Below are 27,770 nucleotides of genomic sequence, written 5' to 3'. Positions count from 1 at the left end.
CTGCCCAGCTGCCTGGCCCCTGGCTGCCCCTCCCCTCGCCCCCGTGGCCTCTCATGTCCTCTTCACCCTTGGGCTTCGGAAGTCGATCTGTTTTTTTTTTTTTTTTTTTTTTTTTTTTTTAATTCTGTGAAAGCAAATCAGGCTCCCTGAAAATTATACTGAAATGGACCGGAAAGATAAATGCACCGAGTTCATTGTCCCACGGCCCTCACCCCGCCCCCATCCCCTATCACCCCACACAGGCTGCGGCCCCAGTGAGCCGCGTTCTAGCTGTCTTGATGATTTGCAATTCTCGGCATGACTCTGCCCCTTGGGTTTGCTTAATTAGAAAGAGGCCCGGGAAGTGCTTCTTACGCACTGGCATGTTAATTGCTTATCAGAGAATGAGGAGGGGGTGACAGTGTTTGGTGATGGAAATTTCCACTCCCTCCTCCATCTCTGGCTTTTTCTCCCTTTCTCTCCCCACCCTCTTTCACCCTCTCATGTCAGCCTCTCGGCTCTTTGTCCCTCTTCCCAGCTCCGAGGCTCGGTTACAGGACTGTCTAGGAGGCCAGGATTGAAAACTGAAGGGAAACCAGTGCCCTGGTTCCCCATTTCCCCTCCTTTTCTTTCTCCTCTTCCGTTCCCACCCCTCCCTCGCTCCCCTCTAGGCTTACAGGTATAACCCCGCCCCCCGCCCCCCGCTCCCCCCAGAGAGCTCCAGCTTGTACTCAGGACTCAAAGGACTCTTTTCCTTTTGTCTCCTTTCCCTCCTTAGCATGTTTTTCTTATTTCGTTTTATTTTTTACAAAACGGGAGAAAAGAGCGAACTGGGCTGGGGGAGGTGACACATTCCTCCACAAAGGTACAAAATCGCCAAAGAAAGTCAGCCTCCGAGCGCGCGCCACCCTGGCCGCCAGGAGGAGACGGTCCTGGGCAGCCTCATCCTTCCCAGCCGGCCGGGTCAGCGGTGCCCACGGCGGGAGGAGAGGCCTCCTTCAGCCCTTGCCCTGGAGGGGGAAGAGCAAGCAACTGAGACTGAACAGAGGAACGGCAGAGGAGGGGCCCATCCTGAGGGCCTGGGGACACGGGCAGGGGACAGCCAGGCGCTGCCCAGGAGCCTCTGGGCATGTAGACAGCTGGGGAGGTGGGAGGTGTTCACCAGAGTCCTCTGTCCCTTGCAGATGCTCCTCCAAAAGGCAGCAGAGGAGCCCCCTCCCCCCCCCCCCCCCCCGCAAGGTGAGGGCCGCGTTCTGGAGGTGGCGGGGAGCAGCCCCCGGGGCCACCACGCCCTGTCTGCCATGGCCCAGCTGTCCGGCCTTGAGGCCAGGGGTCCATGTCACTTCCGTGGCAGGGCCTCTGGCCCAGGTTGCTTCCCTTTTGTTAGAAAGTAGTCCTCCTCCTCATTTCTCTACGGCTGAGGACAGGGATCGTGAGACAATGGTGGTGACAGCGTCTCTTCTCCTTCTAAGGACGCGGGCAGCTTCCTCCCCAGATTCCAGGGCCGGACGAGGGGTGCAGACACCACCCTGACCGAGGGGGCACCCCAGCCCCAGAAGGCCCAGGCTGGAACGAGAGGCCGCCCGCCCACCCCCTGCCGGGGCTGGCCGGGGCCACGGTGGGCGGCTATGCCGGCGGTCAGCAGGAGGACAGCCAGGGCCAGGACGGCTATGAGCCCAGGCCGGCCCCCTAAGGCCCGGTGGCAGGGAGCGGCCTCCTTAGTCCTGGCCCACACGCAGGCCACCTGGGTGTGGGCGTCGGCGAAGGCCACTCGCAGGCAGGCCCAGTACTCTGTGGCCTGAAGGAGGCGGGTGATGTTGTAGCTGTGGGTGCCCCGGGGCAGGCGGGCCAGAGCGGCGGCCCCCTGGCCCCGGGGGGCGGAGGCGGCGCTGGACCAGGTGAGGTTGGCGGCCATGGTGTTGGGTGGGGGGACCCAAGAGAGCAGGATGCGATAGGGGTGGGTCTCCCGCACCCGGAGCTCCAGTCCCCACCCCTTGTCCCGGCCTCTCTTCCGGGGAGCTCGGCCCACCACCACACTGACCGTCTTGGTGTCGGCCCCCACCAGGTTCTGGGCCACGCAGGTGTACAGCCCCGCCTCGGCCGCCGTCACCCTCCGCAGCTCCAGGGTCCCCTCGGGGTGCACCCGGCGCCTCCCGCCCGCACGGGCGTCCGCGGTCAGCCGGGCCCCCGCCGGCGTGACCCAGTAGACCTCGGGCTCCGGCTCGGCCAGCGCCCGGCAGTGCAGCGCCAGGCTCTGCCCGGCGGCCACGCGGAGGCTGGGCGGGAAGCTGCGGGGCGAGATGAGGGGCAGGCAGCGGTCCGCCATCTCCCGGAAGGGCACCTCCCGCAGCGGGCGGCGCTGCAGGTCGGGCGGCTCGGCGCACAGGGTGGACTGCGGCTCGATGAAGCGGACGCGGGTGCCGGTGGCGTTGGCCCAGCGGATGACGCAGTCGCAGCGGATGGGGTTGCCGTGGAGGCCCACCTCCTGCAGGCGGGGCAGGGACTCCACCGTCTGCCGGTGCAAGGCACTGAGCGCGTTGTTGTTGAGCATGAGGGTCTCCAGCCGGGGCAGGCGGTGGAAGGCGCGGGGGTGGACGAAGGACAGCCGGGGGTTGTTGGCGACGTCCAGCTTGGTCAGCTCGGGCAGGTTGACCAGGGCGAACTTGTCAATGGAGACCAGCTCCTCCATGTTGTTCAGGCCCAGCTCCTTGAGGTGCAGCATGTTGGCGAAGTCCCCCGGCCCCACCCGCTGCAGCGGGTTCTTGTTCAGGTCCAGGAACTTGAGCCCGGGCACCTGCTCCAGCGCCCGCCGGGGCACCCGGGCCAGCTGGTTGTCGTAGAATGAGAGGCTCTCCAGGCTGCGCAGCCCCTCCAGGGCGTAGCTGGAGATCTCCCGGAGGCTCATGCCCGCCAGCACCAGGCTGCGCAGGCTGGCCAGCGGCCGGAAGTTCATGTCCAGGAGGGCGTCCACCTGGTTGCCCCCGATCATGAGTATCTCCAGGCTGGGCAGCGCCTCGAACCAGCGGCTGTCCACGGCCCGCAGCAGGTTGGAGTTGAGGTGCAGCCGCAGCAGGTTGCCGAGGCCGGCGAAGGCCCGGGGGGCGATGCGGCGCAGCTGGTTGTGGTTGAGATAGAGCTCCTGCAGGCCGGCCAGCCCCGCGAAGCTGTGGTCCTCCAGGCGGGTCAGCTGGTTCTCCTCCAGGTGCAGGCTCAGCAGCTGGGGCAACGCCCGGAGGTCGCAGTCCCGGGCGTCGGCGAAGCTGTTCTGGGACAGGTCCAGCTCCGTGAGGTTGGCCAGGTAGCCGAGCTCGCTCCGGTCCACGCGGACGATGCCGTTGCTCTGCAGGAGCAGGGTCTGCGTGCCCGCGGGCAGCGCCGGGGGCACGGCCGTCAGGAACAGGTCGTTGCAGTCCACGGTGGCGGCCTCGCGGTAGGACGAGCGGGGCGTGTACCAGGGCCGGATCTGGCAGGCACACTGCGGGGGGCAGGGCACGCGCCAGGGGACCACGGGCACGGCGGCGGCGGCACCCGCTACCCACGCTAGCAGGAGGGCGGCCGCGAGGAGCCTCATGGCGGAGCCGCGGGGGAGGGCACCATCCACAGGAAAAGTCTCAGGTCCTGCCCTTAGCGGTTCGCAGGCTGAGGGTCAGCAGCCTGCCAGGGCCTGGGGAGCCCCGCTCCCAGGGCAGTCATGGGGGCCGGCTGGGCGTCACTTCCCGCCCTCCTGGGTGCGGCTCTCCATCCTTGCCCGAGGGGCCCGCTCACTCATCGCCATGCCCAGCAGGCAGCCCTGGAGGAGAGGGGGCAGAGTTAGGAAGGCGGAGAGAAGCAGAATCCATCCCTCCTCCCTGCACCCTTGTCTGACTCAAGAGGCGCGCAAAAAGCTGAGCGGCTGGGTCTCCTGGGCCCTGTCCTGGATCGTAGGCTTTAGTGTCCCTTTCTAGGACCTGAGGCGGGAAGTGGGTGACTGGGAGGCTTCAGGGCAGGAGGAAGAGGTTGGGCCTTGGAAGCTTCCGGAAGACTCGGGAAAGGTGTGTGTGTGTGTGTGTGTGTGTGTGTGTGTGTGTAGTGGAGAGGGGACGCTGCGATCATTGTCACCTTCAGAGTCCTCTGAGCCCAGAGAGAGGTGGAGTGGATTCTCCAACCTTTCTCATCTCTCTCCACCTGCCCCCTGGGCTCCCTCGGTAAATGGAAAATGAAGGGAGTCTGCAGACGTCCCTCTGAGTGCTCTGGGCAGAGGATGGTGCGGCTTCTGCCTTCCAGTGTGGGCTCCCAGGACCGTCTAAGGCAGCGGCCGCTGACCCCACCCCAGACTGTCTGGGGAAGGCGATGGTCCTGCCTGAGGGCCGCTTACTCCTCCTGGGCGGGGGCGGGAGACCATGGGAGGCATGGCGCCCGCCCTGCGCGGGAGAGCGGCATGCCTTTTACATCAGACTCCCTCCCTCCTTCTTTGGCAGCCACCTGGGTGCATTTTGTCACGGTTGTTTTTCCCAACCAGGACTTATGTGGGCACTGACCCATAAAACTCAGGGCAAGCAAACACATGGGTACACGTGCACCTGCATACGTGTACAAGGAGAGCCTGGGGGGCCCGGCCATCCCAGCCATGCCTGGTGGCCAGGATCAGGAGAGGGGGTTCTGCGGGACACTCCGTGGGTGGAGAGGCAGCAGGGATAGCTGGTTCCCAAAGGGCCTTGTCATGGAACTGGATCCAAGGCCAGAAGTCCCGCTTCCTGCCTGCACCTGGCATGAGGGGCAGAACCCACCAGCAGGAGATCTTGCTGTTACACACACACCACCCCCACCAGAGCGCCGTGGGAACAGCTACTGACTTCTGGGAGCTCCTGTTCCTCATGTGTACGTGAGGTTGTCATTAGGGGGAAGGGAACTGTGTTGCACACGGAAAGAGTTCAAGAAATGTTAGTTTCACTGAAACCGGTTTGGCTCAGTGGATAGAGCATCGGCCTGCGGACTGAAGGGTCCCAGGTTTGATTCCGGTCAAGAGCATGTACCTTGGTTGCGGGCACATCCCCGGTGGGGGATGTGCAGGAGGCAGCTGGTTGATGTTTCTCTCTTATCGATGTTTCTAGCTCTCTATCCCTCTCTCTTCCTCTCTGTAAAAAAAAAAAAAAAAAATCAATAAATTAAAAAGAAAGAAAGAAAGAAAAAAAAAAGACAAATGTTAGTTTCCTTCCAGCTCCATTCATCCCCCGGGGTTGGGAGGCCCTCCAACCAGGGCTTTTAGGAGGAACAGAAGTTGGATCCTAGAACTTGACAAGCCTCTACCGTGTTTCCCCGAAAATAAGACATCCTCCGAAAATAAGACCCACTTACAGGTTTCCTTCTGAGTGAAATATAAGGCATCCCCCCAAAAATAAGCCCCCCCCCCCCTCCAGGCTAAACATGAGAGATTTGGTCCACTGATTCTGAAAGAAATGGAGTCACAAGAAATTCACCAGGAAATTCAGGAATTGGATTTTTATGATGATGTTCCAGAAGATGATGACATGATTGTCATTGAATAAATGAGTAAATTCTTGATACTGTAGGATTCAGTTTGTCTGGTTTGTGTTGACAACTACCGTACTACTACCGTACCGTATACAGGTAATAAATTTCCTTTATTTTCATTTAACAATAAATGTGTACCATATTCTTCTTCATGGAAAAATAAGACATCCCCTGAAAATAAGACCTAGCACATCTTTGGGAGCAAAAATTAATATAAGACACTGCCTTATTTTCAGGGAAACAGGGCATTATGGCATGCTTGCCAATGGTGTGCTCAGTGTTGCCCCAGGTGATGGGGTGGGGAGATGTGAGCAGAAATACACAATACTATGCCCCACCTTCTAGGACTGCCTCTCTGGCAGCACCCAAAATGCAGTGATTGCGAGAGCCCAAGACCATTCATGGGCAGAGAAGGCTGGAGTGGGTGGGTGGGGAGGGGTCTTCAGCTGAGCCCCAGGCATCTCAGACCCTGCCTGAGTCCAGGGCGTCTCTCCTTTGTTCTAACGATTTTGTGATGGAGAAACCATTTAAAACAATTAAAACTGCCAAAACCGGTTTGGCTCAGTGGTAGAGTGTTGGCCTGCGGACTGAAAGGTCCCGGGTTCCATTCCGGTCAAGGGCATGTACCTTGGTTGCGGGCATATCCCCAGTGTGGGGTGTGCAGGAGGCAGTTGATCGATGTTTCTCTCTCATCAATGTTTCTAACTCTATTCCTCTCCTCTCTTAAAAATCAATAAAATATATTTAAAAAAAAAAAAAAAATGAAAACCCTCCAGCGCCGGGCCTTTCCCTGCACCCCAGGCTGGGATGGGTGATTTAGGCAATGCTCCGGCCAGGCCCGGGGTGCAGCACCCAGAGAGAGAGGCAGAGGAGATGGCTCACCTCTGATCCGGAGACTTAGCAAAGGCCCGAAAAGCCCCCCATACCCCTGCTGAGCGTGCAGCCCGTCCAAGGTGGAGCTCAGAGCTGCCCACTCACCTGCCATCGCCATGCAAGGCTGCCTTGCACGCGGCCCACTCACGCAGGCTGATGAGCCGTTTCTGCCAGGAGCGCAGAGAAAGCTAATTGTCTTGTATCCATAATCTCCCGGGTGAGCAGGAGTTCAGGCTAATCACGTGTGCCTTTCCCAACGGGGTTCCAAACTCCCGGAGCAGGGGCCGGGTCTTACGTGCTGTTTGTGTCCCCACCGTGCGTGAGAGGGTACGTGTGAGTGGATACAGATAGGAAAACGAGTCATCTTCCCACAACCCTGCGTGTAGGCAGAGGAGGGATTTAGTCTCCCTTTGCAGGGAAAGCAACGGAGGTGCTGAGAGGTCAGCTGACTTGTCAGAGGTTACACAGCTTCTACAGGGGGGGCAGGATTCAGACCCGGGTCTTTGACTCCATAACCTGAGCCGCCAGCCCGGCCCACGCTCCCGCTCCCTGCCCCACGGACCAATGCCTGTCTCATAGGAGTAGAGTGCAGGGCAGCCCAACATGCCCGCCCAGGTGCAGCTCCCTGCCGAGATGGCCTGGGTCTGAGCTCCTTCTCCCTGGCTACCCTCAGACGCCACACCTAAGCTCCTGGCTAGAGTGACCTACAGGCGGGACCGCAGAGGGAAGAAGACACTGTTGCCAGGTGAACGTGGCTGGGCCTGGAACCACAGGGCAGCCAGCCAGCAGGCCTCACGCAGACTCCGGCCTGCCTTCTGACTGGGGGCTGGGGCTGGGGCTGGGGCTTTTTGCCAGCACTGCTGCACGCACGGCCTTCAACTACGGGAGACAGAAGGCCCAGGGCCTACAGTCAGGGAAGCAGGGTTGCCCGCTCCGGGGGCCAACGTTTCTCTTGGAAGGGCTGGCTCTGCAGGCCCCACCTGCCCCAGGCAGCTGCTCTGGACTGAGCAGAGTGTGGGCCTGATTATTAAACGAAGCTCTGGAGACGCTGCTGTCAGGAGCCAGAGCTGCCCTTTCCTCCTCTCCAGCCCCGCCCCCGCCCCAGCACAGTCCCCGTGCTCCTGCCACATCTAAATTGCTGCTCCTCCAGCCACTCACAGCCTCCCTCCCAGAAATCCCCCCTCCCTGGCGCCTCCACCCCACCCCTGAGAGCTGGGGTTCTGGAGGGAGAGGGGGGCGGCAGGCGGTGATCGATTGCCTGGCCTCCGCAGCCTCAGTGCCAGGCCCCCCTGAGCTGCGCAGACAGATGGGCAGCATAATTGAGTGGAGCGTTGATAAACTCCGGCTTCCTCGCTGGCAGATAAGCGCCGGGTGGAAGGGCTGCAGAGGGAGGGGAGCCATCTGTCCACCTGGCCTCTGCCCCTCCTGGGAGGGGAGCGCGGCCCTCATTCCCACCTCTCACTTAATCACAGGCAACTAGGACCTCGGGGCTGGAGCAGGCCTCGGCGGGGGCGCAGGCCGTGTTTGTCTAGTCTTCCAGAGCCTGAATTCCTTGCATGACTCATGCAGCGGGGGAGAGATGTGAAGGGAGGGCCCTGGGCTTTGCAATCAGTTTGAACCTGGCTCTGCCCCTCGCTGTGTGACCTTGGGCAAAGTGGGTGATCCTCTGAACCTCAAACGCCCAGGCTGGCTCGTGGCTCACAGAATAGCTGTGGGCGTAAGGGAGATGCCATGCCTCTTAGTCCCTTCATTGGCCCCTGATGTTGCCTCTTATTCCATCTTCTCTTTCTTACTTCTCATCGTTTGTATTCAACCTTTAAAGAATATTATTGGGGCGTAATATTTGTCCAGGAGAGTGCACAAACAACGCTAATTCTAAGGGCACAGCTGCATGAATGCCTACATTTGTGGATACCAGTTTAACTACCACGGAGCTCAAGACAGAAATATTCTAGAAGGTTCCTGGGAAGGTTCCTTTCCAGTCTCTCCTGGCCCCCGTCTGGTGTTAGCCACTGTCTTGACTTCTGTCCCCTAAACAAGTTTCATCTTTTTTGTTGTTAATCCTCCCTCGAGGATATATTCACACCCCCCTCCCCCATTGATTTTTAGAGAGAGTAGAACGGAGGAAGAGAGACAGAAAGAGAGAGAAACATTGATGTGAGAGAGACACATCAATTGGTTGCCTCCCTCATGTGCCCTCACTAGGGCCAGGGACTGAGCCTTCGACCAAGGTACGTCACCCTGACCTGAATCGAACAGAGGACCCTTCAGTCCCCAGGCCACTGCTCTAACCACTTAGCCAGATGGACTAGGCCAGTTTCATCTTTTTAACCCAGATTTCCTTTCTTTTTCCATCACAACCAGGGACATGGTCTTTGGAAACTTGAGAGGATGCCAGAACGTCAGACTTCAAGTTCACCTAGTGCATCCTTGTGTTTCCTGAGGGCTACAGCTTCTCAGGGCCTCATGCTTCCTCAGCCTTTTCCAGAAAGGGAGGCCGAGTCCTCTTCCTCCTTCCATAGTTCCTAGAAATTGCTCTATGCCTGAGGGCCCAGCTCTAGCTGGATCCTGGGCCTGGGCCTGTGAGTGCCAGGCTGCCCCGAGGCAGGGAGATGGCAGGGTGACCTCCTGGCCCCGTGCGCCCCTGTGACTCCCCTCCCCAAAGCCCTCTGGGTCCTGGCCACTATCTGTGCAGTACTGCTCACCCCCTTTCTGCTGCAGACTCCCCCTCCCCCGTCTTCTCATGAGGGTTCTGGGGCACTGGGCAGAGGACAAGCCCACAGGTGGTCAGGAGGGAGGGGCACAGCCTCACTTCTAACTGCCCCCAAGGCCTCCACCTGCTTGCCTCAGAGGCTCCTCCCACTCAACGTGCCGCAAACTCAGCCATCGTCTCCATTTTCTCCCACCAAGCCCCATATCTGTTAGGCAGCACCGCGGCCTCCCCCCACCTCCCCCACCCCCGAGAGAGTGGTCGCTCATCCTCACCCTTAAGTGAGCCTCTTTGGCCCAGCCTCTCACGCCCAGTCGCCTTGTGCTTCCACTCAACAACCAGACTTGCTGCTTCCTTTCACCCCTTGGGCATCCCAGGCTGCAGGCAAAGCAGCTTCAACCACCGAGCTCCTCTTCAGCTATCAAAACCCCTCCTAAATGCCCCCTCCACCCAGGTGCTTTTTCAATTCCCTCGAGAAGGGTGGTTACGTGGTTACCCCTCCCTTTCCCCCCGAGAACCAGAGACGCTGGGACAGACCTCCACACGGCACAGTTCCTGCTGTCAGGCTGCAGGGCTGCCGTCCCAGCCAGGCTGCGGGCTCCTCGAGGAAACGATGCTTCGCTATCGACTTCTGTCTCTCCAGAGGGTGGTGCAGGGCAGATCTCGCCTGCAGGGGCGGGGCGTGCTCTACTGCCGCGAACTGTGAAGGGCAGCCCATTAGTGGGTCATGAAAACAGTTTAAAGCGGGTCACAATCTGCGTTTTAAAAACAGAAATAAAATAGAAACATCAGAGTGCACTGTATGTAGCTAAACACGGCTGAGAAGTCCCCTCTCTACTACACACACACACACACACACACACACACTCCCTCTATTACACACACACACACACACACACACACACTCCCTCTATTTCACACACACACACACACACACTCCCTCTATTTCACACACACACACACACACACACACACACACTCCCTCTATTTCACACACACACACACACACACACACTCCCTCTATTTCACACACACACACACACACACTCCCTCTATTTCACACACACACACACACACACACTCCCTCTATTTCACACACACACACACACACACACACACACACACACTCCCTCTATTTCACACACACACACACACACACACAGACACACTCCCTCTATTACACACACACACACACACACACTCCCTCTATTTCTCACACACACACACACACACACACACACACTCCCTCTATTTCACACACACACACACACACACACAGACACACTCCCTCTATTACACACACACACACACACACACACACAGCCCGTTCAGGGACATGATGAAAAGGCATGCATTTGGCCTTGGGCTGCATCTACGAAAGCTTGAAAACCATTGTTCCTCTGAGCAGCTCCCTCTTGGTAAGCGGAGTCCCTTCGGCTCTGGGTGACACCACTGCACGGATGCCATAGACTCAGAGCCAAGCCCAGAGGAAAGACGCGCCATTCCCGGGCCCTTCTCCTGCCGGGATCTCTGTGTGCTGGCTGCACCCGGCAGCCTGGCAGGAGTGCTCTGTAGGTCAGAAACCCCAAGCTCCGTGGGCCAGCCCAAGGCCCCACAGCGAAGTGTGGGAGAACCAGGATGAGAGCCCGGTGGGTTCCACTGGCCAGCCCTTGCTCTTCTTATGATTCTGGTGCCAGAAGCTGACTTCCAAGAGTAGGTGGTGGTGGTGGTGGGGTTCTGGAGCAGAGCAGGAGGGAAACCGGAGGCACCCCTGGGGACAGAGGAGGTGTCTGGTGTCCTTCCCTCCCCTCCTCTCTGGAGAGGCCTCAGGGTTCCAGTAAAAACCCCTTCTAGGCTGGGAGGGAAGGGACCTAGGGCTGTGGGCCTGGGAGGAAGCCTGTCCCCTTATTTCTTAATCAGGAGTGGAGGGCGCCAGTCCCTCTGTCTGGTCGCACTGCACCAAAAGGCCTGCAGAGAGTGGCGCCATCCTGCCGGCAAGGAGAGCAGTACAGGCTGGTCCCACCCCTCCCTCTCCGGGACTCCTCTGTGCCCCACCTCCCTCCGCCATAAACTACCTGTTTACTTGTCTGTCTGTCTCTCCCACCAGACTGTGAGCCCCTCAGGGGAAGAAGGGACTCTGCTCCAACTGTCTGGCACATAGTAGGAGCTCAGAAAACATCTGTGGCAGCGGGAAAGAAAGGCAAGGAAAGGAGGGCAGGGAGAGAGGAGCGGCTGGTTGCTCCAGAGCTCCTGAAGGCCAGGTGGCTCGCTGTCTGGGCTCAGGCCCCTTCCACCTCCTTCCTCACCAACTGGCCGGAGACACAATGGTCCCCAGAGCCTGGCTTCCTGGGGCCCGCACCCTGCCCCTGCCCATGGCTCTCCTGCTCAGCCACTTCCCTTATGGAGAGAAGGCACTTCTCTATGACTCAGTTTCTGCTTCTGGATTCGACACGATCCTCTGATGATGCTCACCCTTCTGGAGCTCTCTCAGGCTCCCCTCTGGCCAAATCCTGTGCCGCCACCGCCCTTCCCCCCCCCCCCCCCCCCGGCCCGGCCAAGGGCTTAGGCTAGTGGTTCCCTGTGAATCCTGGTGCTGGCCCTGTGGCCTTGGGCATCCTCACTCAGGTGCTCCTGCCTCATGGGGTGGGGTGTGTGTCCATAAAGCACCTGGTGCCCAGTAGAGTCCCCTTCCCTTCCATCCTCCTCTGTTTGCTGAGGCCCAATCCCTGGCCCCTAGACCACCAGACAGGCACTGGGAGGGTCAAGCGGTCCCTCTGGCCGAGTCTCAATGTCCCAGCTTGACAGCAGCCCAGTCATTCCACCTTGGCCAGTCACAAGCCAGAGGGGCAGCCAAGCCCAGATCTGTGAGCCCTCCAGCCTCCCTCCCTACAAACCCCAATCCGCCCCCCCCCCCGCCCTTCTTTCTAGAATCAGGTGGGGGTGTGGGGCAGACCATGTAGCATTCTCAAAAGGTTCCCTCTGGAAGCCAGGGGTTGTGCCTCAGGACATCCCTTTGGACACAATGGGTGCCTGAGAGCTAGACACCGGGGCAGGGAAGCAGGGGGAGCGGTCAGAGAGGCGCAAGCAACACTCCGCTGCTCCAGTGCCTTTGCACATGCAGGGCCCTTGCCTAGAAGTTCCCTTTCTCAGGTGTGTCATGTCTGCCCATTCCCTTTCTAGGGTGTGTCATGTCTGCCCATTCCCTTTCTCAGGTGTGTCATGTCTGCCCATCTCTGACGTCTCAGTTACACTGCACCTCTCTCTCAGAAGCTGTCCCTGACCACAGCCATCACCATGAACCAGCCCCTCGCCCCTTCCCGCATCCTCTGAGAATCCGGTCCAGTATGATGCTCATCTCTTCTCTCAGCCTGTGAGCTGCTCCAGGACTCCAGGGAAAGCACCACAGATCTTCCAGTCTTGTTGAAGGTGGATGGGGGAGTTCGAGGGGGAGGGAGTATGTGTTGGGTTTCTCTCTCCAGTGTTTGTGCACAGAGGGAGGGACCCCAGGGCATGGGGGAGGAGCTGGCGGGGGGAGATGTTGGGGAGAGCTTCAGGGGCCTGGACGGCTGAGGAGGAAGGGCAGTGAATGGATCAAATGGGGAGGCGAGTTAAACAAGGAGAAAGGCCGAACCTCTTCTAACGGAAAAGGAAGATGAAATGAGAATGAAAATTGATGAGGCGGAGAGAGAAGGAGACTCGTTTCATCAGCAGGTTTGCCAGATGAAGCTGAGAGATAAATCGCTGGTGGAAGGAGCCTGGTGTCTGCCGGGCTCAGCGCCTGCTCCCTCTGTCAGCTGTCTCAGGCAGCCCGCGAGATGAATGGCTGCAGCTGAGGCCTGCAGCGGCCCCTCCCTCCCCCCTCCCCCGCCTCGCCTCGACTGCAGGGAGAGTGGCCGTCCTCCCTCACCTCCTCCTGCAGGCCTGCCCTGGCCACTCCTTCACCTGGCCCCTCGCCTTTGGTCCCCTCTCCAATCCCACTGACCTCTCCCCCAGCAGCCCCTCCTCCATCTCCCCTTCCCAAGCGGGGCCTAGGCCTAGGGGAAGCTCTGTCCACCTTCTGCACCCCTCAGCCTGCTTCTCTGAAGCCAGAGGGGGAGGCAGAGGCCAGGACACAGGCCTGGGTTTGAGTCTGGGCTTCGGGACAGGCGTTGGAACATGTCCTCTCCTTTCTCCAGGCCTTGGCTCCTCACCCAGGAAATGGGCGGGCTGGGCCAGAGCAGCAAGCGGTTCTGAAGTGGCGGGCCCTGGGCCCCAGAATCAGCACCATCTGCAGACTTGTTAGAAATGCGGTGTCTCGGACCCAGCCCCCTCCAGACTCAGACTCTCTGAGGGTGGGGCCAGGGGCCCAGGCTTGCCCAAGCCTCCAGCTGCTTCCCTCTGAGACCTTCTGGGCTAGACAATGGCCACGCTGAGATTAGAATTATGTTAAGTATGTGTACGTGTATATGTATGTGCATGTGTATAGTATGTGTGTATATGTGTGTGTTTGTATATATATATATATATATATATATATATATATATATATATATATATATATATATATATGATGAGCTTCTTATCGTTATCCTGACAGTTTAGACTAGAGTTTCCACAACCCCCCTCACCTCCACTGTGTACACAAAGAGCATTCACCGAGCCCTGATTGGATGCTGGTGTGATGTGGGTCTTGGGGTACAAGGCTATGGGGAGGGCAGGCAGGAGGGCACAGATAGAAAACTGCTCTGCTGCAGCATGAGCACCGGTGTCACCGGCATTTACCGAGGGCAGCAGGGGCACAGGGAGGAGAAAACACAGGTGGGACGTTGGGCCAAAAAAATCAGAGCAATTTGACCAAACGTCATGGAATTGCCCCTAAAAATGGGTGAATTTGATGGCATGCAAGCTCACCACTTCAATAAAGCTGTTTTAAAAAAAAACCCACAAGGGGAGTGCTGCCGGACTCAGCAGGTCAGCAGGCGCGCAGATGGTGGAAGGCACGTGCGCATACTGGAGACGGACTGGGTAAAACGCGTGGCGTGAATCCCGGGGTGGCTGCCCCGAGGTCCCGTGTGCGTGACGCGGGGAAGAGGCCAGAGCGGCGCGCCAGAGCTGAACGGTCTGGACCCAGCAGTGCAGGAAGAGGGCCGCCAAAGGGCACATGTAGGGCTCCGACCACTCTAGCCATCAGTGCTCCTAACCCGTCAGGAGGGGATTTCTCTTGCAATTTAAATCCTTCCATATCCACCATCCTATGTGATTCTCACAATAGCCCTGCAGGGTTGTAGGTGCCGTCACTCCCGTTTCAATGGAAAGGATAGTAAGTGAGTTGCCCAAGATCACACAGCAAGTGAGGAGTGGGGCCAGGGCTAGCAGACAGAGCATGATGTCAAAGTCTAGGCCTTCTCTTCCCAGTGGGACAGCAGCAGTGACCATGGGAGCCGCCGACTGAGGACGGAGCCAGGCCCTGGGCTGGGGCCTGCCCTGAGGGGCTGCACTACATGCTCACACACTGACATGGATGACTGACCCACATCACTAGTGTGAAATGCTCAAGGATGCACAGCTGGTCCAGCCAGGTCCCCAGCGTGGTTGTGGCTGGTGCCAAAACCTGTGCTCTACATCTTGACCCCACGTCCCCTCCTGCAAAGCCCACTGCCTAGCTCTCCTCGGGCCTGAAATGGGATTGGACAACTGCCGGCTGACTTCTTATTCAAACTCTGTGAGCCGGGGCCAACCCAAGAGACAGCCCTGGCCCCTGGCCTACGCCGAGCAGCCCTTCCTCAGGGGAGGGCCCTTCCCAAGCCGGCCTAGAGGCTCCCTCTCTCAAGCTGGTCTGCACCTCCTGAGCCCAGCACCCCCCCTGGGGGACCCCTGGCTCCCAGCGCCCCAGAGTCTGGTGGCTGGAAAGGCTTCTATCCATGATCAATAACAGGCATAATTCAGTGCCTGCAGCAAGTACAAAGGAGTGGAGGTTAAATCAATATTGAGAAGTTTCGAAATTAAACTAATTAAGAGCAAGCCTTAATGATTTTTACTGTCTGGGAGTAGCGAAGACAAAAGGCCCATATATTTCATGCTTCTACCCTAGCGTCTTGGGAACTTGGGAAGCAGAAGCTGGAAAGTGCTCCCAGCTCTCTGTATTGCAGGAGAGGAGAGCGCCTCACCCTCGGGGGTAAGAGAGGGGGAGGAGGAAACGGAGGCTTGAGCACAGGATGCAAGCTGCATGCGTGGAAGGCCGTAGGCCTGGGTCAGGGACCGGTGTGGCTGAACTGTGACCTCTCATCTCCGTGAAGATATATTGAAGCCCTAACTCCCAGTCCATGTGAATGTGACCTTCATTTGGAAATAGGGTCTTTGCAGAGGGGATCGAGTTAAGGGGAGGCCATACTGGATCACAACGGCCCTAACCCAGTGGTCGGCGAACCGCGGCTCGTGAGCCACATGGGGCTCTTTGGCCCCTTGAGTGTGGCTCTTCCACAAAAAAACCACGGCCTGGGTGAGTCTGTTTTGAGGAAGTGGCACTAGAAGAAGTTTAAGTTTAAAAAATTTGGCTCTCCAAAGAAATTTCATTCGTTGTCCTGTTGATTATTTGGCTCTTTGGACTAATGAGTTTGCCGACTACTGCCCCAACCCAATGACTGGTGTCTGTATAAAAGGAGGAAAGTTCGGATGCAGACACACAGGCACCGGGAGAATCATGTGGGGATAGCGATGGAGATTGGAGGGCTGCAGCTGCAGGCTGAGGAGAGACACCCCCAGAAGCTGGGAGCGGTGAGGAAGGAGTCTCCCCTACAGCTCTCAGAGGGAGCCTGGTCTGACCGACACCTTCATTCCAGACTTCTGACCTCAGAGCCGCGAGACAACGGATTTCTGTTATTTAAGCCTCGTGGCTTGTAGTGCTTTGATATGGCAACCCTAGGGCACGAACACAGGGATCCTGGGCGCTAGTTCCACTCTGCACAGTGACGCTGTGTGAGGTGGGCAAGACGCTTAACCTCAGAGAGGCGGGGACAGAAGTCTTTTGCACAGAGATGTGGCACAGACACACGAAAGCATGAGTGTAAAATTTGGACGACGAGCTGTGAGTGCTACAAAAACATCACCTGGCTAGCTGCTAGTGGGAAGAATCTGGGAGGGACTCGGGAGCCATCCGTCCGACGGGCAGGAAGCTCCCTGGCAGCTCGCAGGGTTGGTCTAAGCTCCAGTCAGATCATGGGCGTGGGCTGTCTTTGCATCATCAGAGACATATGTACACGAGGGATATTTATTGTTGTCCTCAACAGGGATTTTATTTGCTGCCCACGTGGCCCAAGTTTTCTCATCTGTAAAACAAAAGGGTTGGGCAAGGTTATTTTATTTTATTTTATTATTTTTTAAAAACATATTTTATTGATTTTTCACAGAGAGGAAAAGAGAGGGATAGAGAGTTAGAAACACCGATGAGAGAGAGACATCGATCAGCTGCCTCCTGCGCACCCCCCACCGGGGATGTGCCTACAACCAAGGAACATGCCCTTGACCAGAATCGAACCTGGGGCCCTTCAGTCCCCAGACTGACGCTCTATCCACTGAGCCAAACTGGTTCTAGCTGGGCAAGGATATTTAAAGGTATTTTTCAGCATTGACCTCTGGGCTTATTTATAGACAATAAAAATATAAAAGTCTTAGCAGCCGACCTCATCCTTCAACCTCTCTCCTTAGCCCCATAGTCGAGAACCATTCAGAGGGACGCCACTAAGCACTGGCTTTGCATCCCTCTGTCCCCTGTTGCCTGGGTTCAGGGAGGGGCTGCTTGCCCTCTGTCATCTCTCAAGAGTGTACCGGTATGGAAGGACAGGAAACCACACAGGCAGCAAATAAGATCTCTATCGATCATGAGGCGGCTGGCATCCCAAGTCCAGCTGGCTCCCCGGTCTGCTCATCTCAAACTAACCTTCCCAATGACCCTCTCACACTGACTCCTGGGGCCGGGCCTGGCAGTGGACCAAGGCGGCTGACCGTGGGCGGCAGCATGCAGTCCGGCCTCTTCCGGGCTCCGGGGGTGAAGGCTCTCGGGTGGCCTCAGCCTTTCGGAAGGAGCTGCGCCTTGCAACCGTGGGGTTCTCCAGTGGGGACCAAACCTCTTGTTTATGTGACAACCAGCATCTCCCCAGGAGGTGTCAGTGGGTGAATAAGCATCTGTCTGCACATCACCCTCAGAGGGTGGCATCAGCAGTGTCACCATGATCATCACCCGGGGACCCCACCTGCAGCCCATCACCTCTATCAGTAGCACCAGACCCACGGTTGCCGCTGCCCTCAGCTGGGACCACCAGGACCCTGTGCGCGCTGCCATCCTATCGCTCGGAATACCCTCCACCAGCATCACTGTCTTTCCACCCGCTCCACAGTCCGAGTCATGGCAAGCACCCGATAAGCAAAATAAAGTGTATGTGGCTTCATTGCTGCGACATGCACAGCATCTCAACCGGATATGGTGTCTGCCATTGAGAAACAGACACGACCCAAGGACACCCTCTATAGCGCTAACACGAGAACAGTGGATGTGCCTGGCCCACCGTAAATAAACAAGGAATGAACTCAGAGGTGGACGGCATTCCTGGGGAGCATGTGGAGGGAGGGGGTGGGGCTTAAAGGGCGTGGTCAGGGGCGTTCCACCTTCTGTTGGGCCAGTGGTCGGCAAACTCATTAGTCAACAGAGCTGAATATCAGCAGTACAACGATTGGAATTTCTTTTGAGAGCCAAATTTTTTAAACGTAAACTATATAGGTAGGGACATTGTTATTAACTTAATTAGGGTACTCCTAAGCTGGCCTTTGCTGAAAACTCAAGGGGCCAACGAGCCGCATGTGTCTTGCGAGCCGCGGTTTGCCGACCACTGTGCTGGGGGATAATAAAAACAAGAATCGCTGCCCCATGTCCCTCTCCAGACCAATCAAGTCAATCTCTGGGGACTTGGCATTTAAAACACACACAGAACTCGCCAGGATTTCTTTGTGTGCAGATTTAATGTCAAAACAAGAAAACAAACACCCTGTAAAACAAAAGTCCATAGTTGTGCACACTGAAGAATTTAGAATAATGACGTGGACTGATGTCTGCAATTCACTGGGAAATGCACCCAAAATAAGAAGGACTGAGGGACAGATGGAGCGCCGTGATAAAGCAAGCCTAGGCGAAGGTTAATGGTTGGGCCTGGTAGGTGGTGGGGCTATCGTTGCTCACCGGAAAATTCTTCCAACTTTGCTGTATTTTTGAAAGTTTTCACAAAATGTTGGTGAAAAGATTCCCCAACTGGTTTTAATGGGAAGCCTGGACTGAGAGCTGCCGCAGCTGAAGGAAAAACCCAGAAAGAAGCGCGATCCCCTATCCTCCACCCTCCACGTGAGAGAGCACGCACTCCTTCCATTAGGCCAGTCAGCTGGCCCAGGGCCTCCCCCGCTTCTCCAGGGGAGGCACGCAGAGGAAGTGTATTTGTGAGGTTCCCCTGGGACACACCGCTGCCCCCCTGTCCCCCAGGGCTGTCCTGAGTGCCCAGCGCTGGGCCTGGGGCCTGCCACAGCCACCCCAGCGGGCCAGCTCTGCTTTGCTCAAATGCCCCCATTGCCATCCCGAATCTCCCTTCCCAAAGTCCAGGCTCAGCATTCTTAGCGACGATAAACCCTTTCCCAGGACAGCCAGACCAGAGCCTGACTGAGTGTGTGTGTGAGTGTGTGTGTGTGTGTGTGTGTGGACACGCAGGCTTTGGGGTGGACACTGTGGGCAGGGGCCACCCCCACGCCTCATCTGTATGCTCCTCCACAGCCGCCGGCCCTGTCTGTCGGGGGTGCCATGGCAACACCATGCTCCTTAAACACAGGGGCTTGTGCTGCCTTCGCAGAGCGGCATCGGGCAATTTAATTAAGGAGCTGGCAGCAGACAAACTTTGGGAGTTAAAGGCATTTTATTAAATCCCATTGTATTATGCAGCTCAGTTCCTGAAGGAGCCGGGAGCGGGGAGCATGGAGGAGAAACTGCTGGGGTCTTCTCTTCTCTTCTCTTCTCTTCTCTTCTCTTCTCTTCTCTTCTCCACTTTTCCTGGCCTCTCTCCTGCTCCAGGAAAGCATTCCCTCAGTGTGGAGGGCCCCAAATGGGAGTGCCTGTCTCCACCCCCCTCCCTGCCGCCCCCGCCCGGCCCAAGCATTGGGCCTCGGCCTTGTCTGCAGACAGCAGTCTGGGGATATAATCACCAGCATTGATCCCACGTGTAACGGTTCACAGAGTTATTATCCCGGCCAGGCCTCCAACCCTCGCTTCAGCATCCACAGCGGCAGGCTGGATGTCGGCACCAAGCGCAGCCTTCCCGCGCCTGACCTCGTTGAATCCTCTGCCCCCGTGGAATGGGAATGGGGCCTTCCCATCACAGACCAGGACACCGAGGCTTTCAGGGACCTCCCCAGACCGTGGAAGGGGTCTGTGGCAGAGGCATGGTTCAAACCAGCTCCTGCCACCTCCCACGGCTGCTGACCTCTTATCTCACCCTGAGAATGGCTTCCATTCTAGCCACAGCCAGGCAAACATTCCTGCATGAGGTGGGGGGTGTGGGTGGGAAGAGTTGGGGGTTGGGGGAGTGGGGCTCTCTGGGACTCATTTCTACCCACCCCCCAGCTTAGAATGTGCGTGTGAAAGGTCACACCCAGGCCCCAGGGACTGGCCAGCACACGCAGAGGGCCCAGCCTCTGTTCCTGGCCATCACAGGAAGAGTGTCTGGGGGGGGGGGTACAGAAGCCAAGTCCATCTCCTCTGAGGACCAGGGCCAGGAAACCAGACGACATGCCTTATGACACCGTGGCTGGGGGCGGGGGAGAACTTCCGGGGTAAGAGAGAGGGTGAAACCAAAAGGCATGACTGGCCAAGAAATCACCTGGCACCTAACCTGCCCTCGATGGAGCCGGGCTATGGGAGGCACCCCGGGCTCCTACCCTCTGGCGGGCCCCTGAGACTCAGCTCCTGCCTTGGGGAGCCCTCCTTTGTGCGCAAGTGCGGGGAACCCCCAGTGACCCCCCTCTGTGGAGAGGCCGCTGTCCTCCAGGGCTGCAGTCCGCTCCTGGCCCAGCAGGGCCTCCTGTCTCCCGGGTCAGCCTGGCTGGGGGGAGAGGCCAGGCTTGGAGCGGGGCCAGCAGGGGCCACTCTGCAAACACTGAGCCTCACACTGCCTGGTCCACGGCCTCGCATGAGGAAGACAGAGTGCCCGTCCCCCAGACCAGTGCTGGGGACCCGCCTCTTGGGCTCAGCCCCCTCAGTTCTAAAACGGGGCTGTCGACTGAATAAACAAATAAAAATAAATGAAATGGGGGCAATGACCTATGCCTTGTATAGCTAAAATGGATGCAAAAGATAGCTGATTTCATTAGGGGCTTATTCTCTGCCGGGGCTTGCCACCCACTATCTCTTTTCATCCTCATAACAACTCAGATTACCCCCACTGTGCAGATGAGGAAACTGGGGGTAAAAGAAGGTAAGCCTCATGCCCAAGGTCAGACAGCTAGTGAGGGGCAACAATCCCATCCCCCCCCACCCCCCCGCCTCTCTCCATTCCCATTCCCTCTCTCTCTCTCTCTCTCTCTCTCTCTCTCTCTCTCTCTCTCTCTCTCTCTCCAATCCCATTCTCTCTCTGTCTGTCTCTGGGAGCATGCATGTGTGTGCATGTATAGCATGTGTATACATCTCTGTGTGTGCATGTATAGCATGTGTATACATCTGTGTGTGTGCATGTATAGCATGTGTATACATCTGTGTGTGTGTGCATGTATAGCATGTGTATACATCTGTGTGTGTGTATGTGTGTGTGGCATATGTGTATCTGTGCATGAGCAAGTGTGAATGTGTGTATCTGTGCATGTGCGTGCGTGCGTGCGTGCGTGCGTGTGTGTGTGTGTGTGTGTGTGTGTGTGTTGGACGACGTGGCTGGCACAGAGGCGCCGTGCCCGGCCACGTGAACCAGCTTGGAGGGGAGCGAACTGGGAGACTGTTCTCTGCCAGTGCTTGTTCTCCTGGGCATTGGGCCTGGGTGGTGCCAGCTTGTTTTCCAGGGAACTAACAGGGGAACATTCTCCTCGGCAATAAGGATAAAAACAGCAGTAATTAACAGGGCTGTGGCTGATATTTCCCCAGCGCCTCTGTCCCCAGACCTCCAAACGCTGGGTACGCAGCGAACCTGCTGGCTTTATGGCCACAGCCCTGGGGAGCCTGAGGACCTGCCCGATTTTCTGTCTCCTGCCGCCGGGAGGCAAATGCAGGTGCACACTCCAGACCACCTGTGCCAGGAGCTGCCCTTCGGGTGCCCGTGGCAGAGCTGGGCAGCTGGCTTGGGTCCTCTCCTCTGGGCCCACGAGCAGCAGCGTAAGGGAGGGAGGGAGGAAGGAAGGGAGGTGTCAGCTGCCTTTGCCCCTCAACCCCGGGGCTCCCCAGCCAGCCAGCCCTGCCTCGGGGAGAACGCCCTGCTCTGCAGCATGTGGGGCCACGTGTGCCCAGGCCTGGTCCCTGCAGAGGACAGCGGATTGCACACCACGGTTCCAATTTAAACAAGGCAACTCTATTAGGACCGCACGTGCTTCCCACCTGGGGCAGACAGAGAACTCAGTGTAAGGGGAGCATCCCGGGTTCTGAGAGCCAGCATCCCGGGTGGCGCGAAGAGGGACCGATCTTCAGACAGAGCCCCCTCCCCACTGTCCGGCAGCCCGCCCACACCTGGCATGAAGGGCCGTAAGCAATTTACATGGACAGACAAGCCAAGACTCTCTTGTGGCCGGTGGCTTCAACTTTCCCCCTGCACACCTGAAAAGCAATGACTGGGTGTGAGTTCTAGTCCTCTGCTTTCTCCCAAAGCTGTAGGACAAGGGGGAGAGGGGGCGCTCCGCCAGGACTGGCCCATCCTAAGCACATTCCCCCAGCATGTCCAAGAGAAAGCCTACTTACCCCTGCGGGTGCAGTGATGAGTCTGGGAACAAGCGCAGCTGTACGCAGACACGTTTGTGAGGGTGCGTGTGTCACGCGGGTGAGTTTTTCTGGGGAGAAGGCCCAAAGCTTGCATCAAATTCCAATGGCGCCAATGACTGTTCTGAACACGCTGGGTTGTCGCCTTCCATAAAGGGGACTCCCTTTCGGAAGCCGGTGGTGGGTTTTGGGGACCGGACTCTGCCTGCTTGAAGAGGGGGCGTAGGGTGGGTTTGGGGACACGGAAGCAGAGTAGCACAGGCAGGGCTGTGGCTGCCTCCGTTACAGCGGCGGCGATGAAGTGCCTTCCTCAGCACCTCACCTTCCCCATGTGACAGCTCCGTACCTACTGTTTCCTGTCATCTCGGGACAGCCTTCTGACGATGAAGGCGGCGTCAATGTCATCTAAATCCCCCCAGAAGCCTGGGGGCTAGACGGAGACCAGGCTCAGGAAGCCGGAACTAAATGCTCCGCAGGGCAGCGTGGAAGGAAAGGCCTTTAGATTATGGAAGACCCCGGTTCGAGTCCAGCTTCTGTCTCTTACCAGCTGTGTGACCCTAAACAAATGACTCCCCTTCTCTGCGTGTCAGTTACTCTATCTGCAGCACGGGACTTCCTCCCAGGGTTATGGATGATTAAGCAAGGTCCTGCTGAGAGACTGACGTGGGCCCGCACACAGCAGGAGCTCAGTGAGTGAGTTCTCGCTCCAGCAGGATGGGGTGGGGCGGGTACCCCTCTAGCGCTGAGCTGCACCCCTGCAGTCCCAGAGAAGAGGCTGCTTGGTGAGATGTGGATGCAGCCAGAAGCCATTCCCCCTACACCGATGACCGAAATCTCCCCGTCCCCCTGGCTCACCCAGGCCCCCCTCCTCCTAGAAGCTCCCCTTACACTGCTCTTCCCTGACACCCCACCGTTCCCGTCAGAGCGCTCCTCCGTCTCCTGCCGCCTCCACTCAGTCTCTCTCTGATGAGAGAGATCACTGGCTCACCTTGATCAGAGAGCAGGCCCCTCAGCTGCTCCCACCCCACCCTGCCCACTCTCCCGGCCTCGCCTCCTCTCCCTTCCCTGACCTGTGAGGAGCTGGCTGCTCTCGGTGCACTTTGCAGGCCTTTGAGCTGGTTGCTAGTTCCTTTTCTCCCATTCTCCAAGTTGAGAGCCTTTAATTATCCTCCAAGTGTCAGCTCCGTTCTCATCTCCTTGGTGACACCCTGCCTGCCTCCTGTGCCCGCAGCACCTACCCTAGTTTAGCAGGAGCCGTCTGCCTCCCTAGACTGAGCTTCTCAAGCAGGGGCCGAGCCTGCTCCGCCAAGGGGCCTGGCACATGGTGGGTGGGTGCTTAGTACATGAAGGTCGGGGTAGGAGGACAAATGGTGGGGTTGCCCATGGCTGGCAGTGGGGTCCCTTTAACAGAAGGCTTCTTGTAAAGGCGGCAGTCCCCTGTCACGGGTGGCTAACTTGGGTCCTGCTGGAGCTGGTCTAACCCTGTCTAGGCTGGCTGAGCAGGTGGGGGACGTTCAAGGGCTAATGCGCTCATCCCATCTAGAGTCCACACATGTCCACTCCCAGCCACGGAGCCAAGGCAGACAGAGGGCTTACCGGGCACCTAGAACCATCCCTGCCTTTTGCACCTGCACAGGGAGGGAGAGGGAGAGGATGGGGAGGGGTGAGGAAGGGAGCTAACAATGGTAGCTGGCCGTGTTGGGTCTCGCTCAGTGGGACTGGCACCCGAATCTCATTTTATAGATGAGGACACCGAGCTCCCTCCGAGAGGACTGACCTGCCCACAGCCATGGGAGAAGGTGCAGAGCTCGACATCGGAGCCAGGTCGGCCCCGCTCTGGATTGAGTTTCCTTTTTTCTTTACGGGGTGGGGAACTTTGTTTCTGCCAACGCCACTCGGATATTTATAACACTATGTGTGAGCTGTACAAAATTACCAGCTTAAAGATTAGCCTGCTCCGTGTGGTCAAACATTGAAGTATCACACCCCGAATGGCTTGGCAGGGCCAGACCCAATGGTTTTGCGGCCTGCAGGCCACACGACCCCCACCCCCGGTTTACAAGACGCTGCCTTCGTAGAAATCACAGCACAGCACCACAGAGACAGGAATGGGGCAAGGCTCACAGGGAAAATGTGTGTGTGTGTGTGTGTGTGTGTGTGTGTGAGAGAGAGAGAGAGAGAGAGAGAGAGAGAGAGAAAGGGAGGGGGGGGGGAGAGATTTCCTTCACTGACAATGAAAACAGAATGGATGGATCAGTTGAATCAGTTGCCAAGATGGCTTTCCTCCAGCCTGTCTGGATGGCGCCCTGGGGTTTCGGTTGTGTTTACCAGGCAACCCTCTGAGCAGGCACCCCACTGAGGAATGGCTATTTCAGCCGAGCAAGTTCTTCCTCTAGCTCCGCTAGCCACCCGGGGCCTGTAGCCGCCCCTGTTTCTATCCAACCATGTTTTTACTTGCATCACTTGGCCAAAGCCTCGACCCCAAAGGGGTGAGGAGGAAGATGGGAAAAGTGAGGGGAGGGGAGGAGGAAGCCCTCCATGGTGGGAGGAGTGGGGGGAGGAGGAGGGGAAGGGGGACGGACTTCAGACAGAATGGGGGCCAGGCTGCTGGGACTGGGCCAGCCCATCTCATCAGGGACTTGAGTGCCTTTATTTCTGATCAGAAATATGTGACCTGAAAAAAACCTGGGACTTATTTCTATGCTTTTTTGATGCATTATTGTTTTTCTTTAGTTTTTTTAGTGAATGTTCCTTTCCAAAAAAAAACTACTTCTGTTTCTGTTGAAATTGAGAGGAAACAGGGATGGCAGGCACCTGCAGTACAGCCCCCCAGGGAGAGCAGCCGGCAGCACAGAGGATGGGGAGAGGGGAGGACCGGCAATCACATCCAGAAAGGAATGATGGCTGGGAAGAAGGTGGGACTTCCCCCACGGGAGCTGTTCCTGCCCCAGGTGAGAATCCTGGGCCTCTGGCAGCACTCTATTCCCAGGGGGTATCTGCGGCAACTTTCACATCTTCCCCGTGCCCTGCAGTGAGGGGGTGAGGGGGGCGGGCCTGCTCCTGCAGGAGTGGGGGAGGCGGTGCCCGCGGGTGGCCTGCAGTGAGGAGACTCTGGCTCCACGTGGGGAAGGAGCAGGGAGACAAAGGAGAGGTTGGAAGGTTAAGGGGGAAAGGCCTCGAGGAGTCGCGCCCGGCCGGGTTCATAGTTCCTCTCCCTCAGGGGAGGTGCCATGCCCCATTGCAGGAGTAAAACCCTCCGGACGCGTTGCACGGTGTATGAGGAGCCACCGCCCTGCGACCCCTCCGAAGCCACCAGCAGGGTGACAGATGACTTATCAGAAGCCGCTGTGACATTTCCAAGCGAGATGTTTTGATAGCGGTGCCGCTCAACAGGGCCAAAGAGCCAGACAGACTCCGAATGTAAACGAGGAACATTCGTCACCTTTGTCTCACCTGTTTAAAGGGGTCTTGTCTGACAACAAGGCCTTCTGCAGGGGGGGGTGGGGGGAAGGGAGGAGAGAGAGGTGTGCTGGAAGACCGGCCAGTGAGAGGGAAGGGAGGGCTCCCCACAGCAGTAGAAAGTCAGGGTGATATGGGACAAAGCGGTGGGTCCTTTTCCCCACGGGTGCTGGAGTGGCGTCCTTCGGATAAGAATTTCCTGAGACTCACGTGGGAGAATGAGGGGTTTTTATTTGTGCGGAATGATACCCCTGGGTTTCCAAAGTCCCACATCCCTTAGTCCAGTCACCCAGGAGGTGCGGCTGGGGGGTCAGTACCGTGAGAAGCAAAGCCGGGTCCAGAGCTCCTTTCCGTGTTGCATTTGGGTCCAGCACAGCATCAGAGCAGTCACAGCCCATTGTGTGGGGGGTCACACGGCCGTGGCCACATGGGCGAACACAGGAGAGCGCCACAAGCCCAGAATCACACAAATCCCGAGTCCCAAGAGCAGCAAGAGCAAGCGAGTGCGCTCCTGTGTTCAGGGGGTTGCACATCCCAAATTTCTTGCCTTTGCAGTGGCCACACCCATTCCGCCCAATGACCTTTGCTCTCAGGGGTGACTGACAGCAAGCACCTTCCCTATGTCACCCCAATCTTCCCGGACATGCGTTTACCTCCCCTTTGTTGGACCCCTATGTCTAGTCCAGGCTAGATGAGCAGGTGGGTGACGTTTTAGGGCCAATGAGCTCATCCCATCTGGAGTCCACACATGTCCACCCCCAGCCACTGGGCCAACGTGGACAGAGGTGTAGATTCCTGGCAAAGCTGCCCAAATGACCTGCTTCTAATATCTGGTCTTCCCTCTGCCCCTTTCCTGTTATTAATAACGAGGTTAATGACTGCAGTGTCGGGGGCAGCAGACGCCAGGTGCGGTGGCTCTCACAGAGTGACTCAGCGGAATGAGCCACAGCGAGAAGGAAGGCCTGTGCCGTCCGGTGTGGAGGCCCTGAGGTGGCTCGGGAGCATTTGGAACGTGGCCCGTCCATGCAGAGATGAGCTGTAACGTAAACGCACACCAGCTGGGGAAGACTCGATATGGAAAAGGAACGCAAAGCATCTTGCCGATAACTCCGTTATGCTGATCACATTTGAAAAGATAATGTTCTGGACAGATTGGGTTAAATAACGCTATTCATTTCACCCTTTTTACTTTTTACATGTGACTGTTGAAATATTGATATCACCTATGCGATTTGCATTACGTTCCTACTGCACAGTGTTAGTATAGAGACTATGGATCAGAAAGAGGGAGGTTGGAGTCCCAGCTCCACCACTTACTCAAGGACTCTTCATTGAGTCACTTAAGCTCTCCGAGCCTCTACTTTCTCGTCATTTCAAATGTGGAAATATGGTCCTGGTTGGGTGGCTCAGTTGGCCAGAGCATCGTCCTGGGCACCAAAGGGTGGTGGGTTCAATTCCCGGTCAGGACACATACCCAGGTTCTAGGTTTGATCTCCAGTCGGGGTGCTATAGAGGAGGCAACTGATGGATGTTTCTCACACTGATGTTTCTCTCTCTTTTCCTCTCTCGAAAATATTTTTTTTTTTTTAATGTGAAAATACGGTGTGTTCTTGTGAGATTGTTGTGAGGTCTGAAAAAAAAATGATGCATGGAAAATACCTGGCATGATACCGGCACATGGACGATCAGGGACTGTCAGTCAGTCCCCTTCCTCCCCTCATTCCTGGGAGCCATTGCTGACCTCAGCACTAACTAGCTTCGTGCTTAGCTGTTCTACGGGCCCTCTGTGAGAATCGGGGAAACTATTGCCTCTTTGTAGATATCTATTCTCTCAACTATAAAACGAAGGGATTGGGTCAGATGACTCCTTACTCTGAATTCCCTAACTTCGGTGGGCCTGGCTTTCCTCACCTGAATTATGGCGAGGGGTAAGAACTATAGCAACATTGGCCTGAACAGAGAGGGGGCACCATCGGCTCTCCCGCCCTCCTTATGGCACAGACCCCGCTGCCATTAGGGTCGGAAACCCAGGCCGTGAGCAGCTGAGTGAGCCTAGGCGAGGAAAGCGCTTGATCATAAATCGTATCCGGAGAAAGTGGAGGAGACCTTCAAACCTCTGGCGAGGAGCATGCGCAGTGCCTAACCCCCGGGAAGTGGACATCTCTCCTATGGAACTTGTTCCCCATTCCCAGCTCCTCTCCCGAGGCCCCCCTTCTCAGGCCAGCGCCAGGAGGATGGCGGACAGCATCACCTGGAGCCTAAGGCAGGAAGAGGATGCTG

The 27,770-nt window shown here is 57.3% G+C and overlaps 1 protein-coding gene across 1 annotated transcript in view; it reads right to left on the bottom strand.

Moving 5' to 3' along the window:
* Nucleotides 1–728: 728 nt before the first annotated feature.
* The window catches only part of LRRN2 (leucine rich repeat neuronal 2), a 57,798-nt gene continuing 30,756 nt past the window's right edge, over nucleotides 729–27,770 (bottom strand). The window contains exons 2-4 of the mRNA XM_084865869.1: nucleotides 16,159–16,377; nucleotides 9,611–9,828; nucleotides 729–3,769 (exon numbers count right to left, since the gene is read on the bottom strand). Coding sequence (XP_084721995.1) covers nucleotides 1,391–3,550 — 2,160 coding nt within the window. The 5' untranslated portion in view covers nucleotides 3,551–3,769; nucleotides 9,611–9,828; nucleotides 16,159–16,377 and the 3' untranslated portion in view covers nucleotides 729–1,390. The remainder of the gene's footprint in view (nucleotides 3,770–9,610; nucleotides 9,829–16,158; nucleotides 16,378–27,770) is intronic.

This window comes from Pipistrellus hanaki, assembly GCF_964339955.1.
Source record: "Pipistrellus hanaki genome assembly, chromosome: 18".
Lineage (NCBI taxonomy): Eukaryota > Metazoa > Chordata > Mammalia > Chiroptera > Vespertilionidae > Pipistrellus > Pipistrellus hanaki.
The sequence above is the reverse complement of the archived record's forward strand: the minus strand, read 5'-3'. Positions and strand labels throughout refer to the sequence as shown.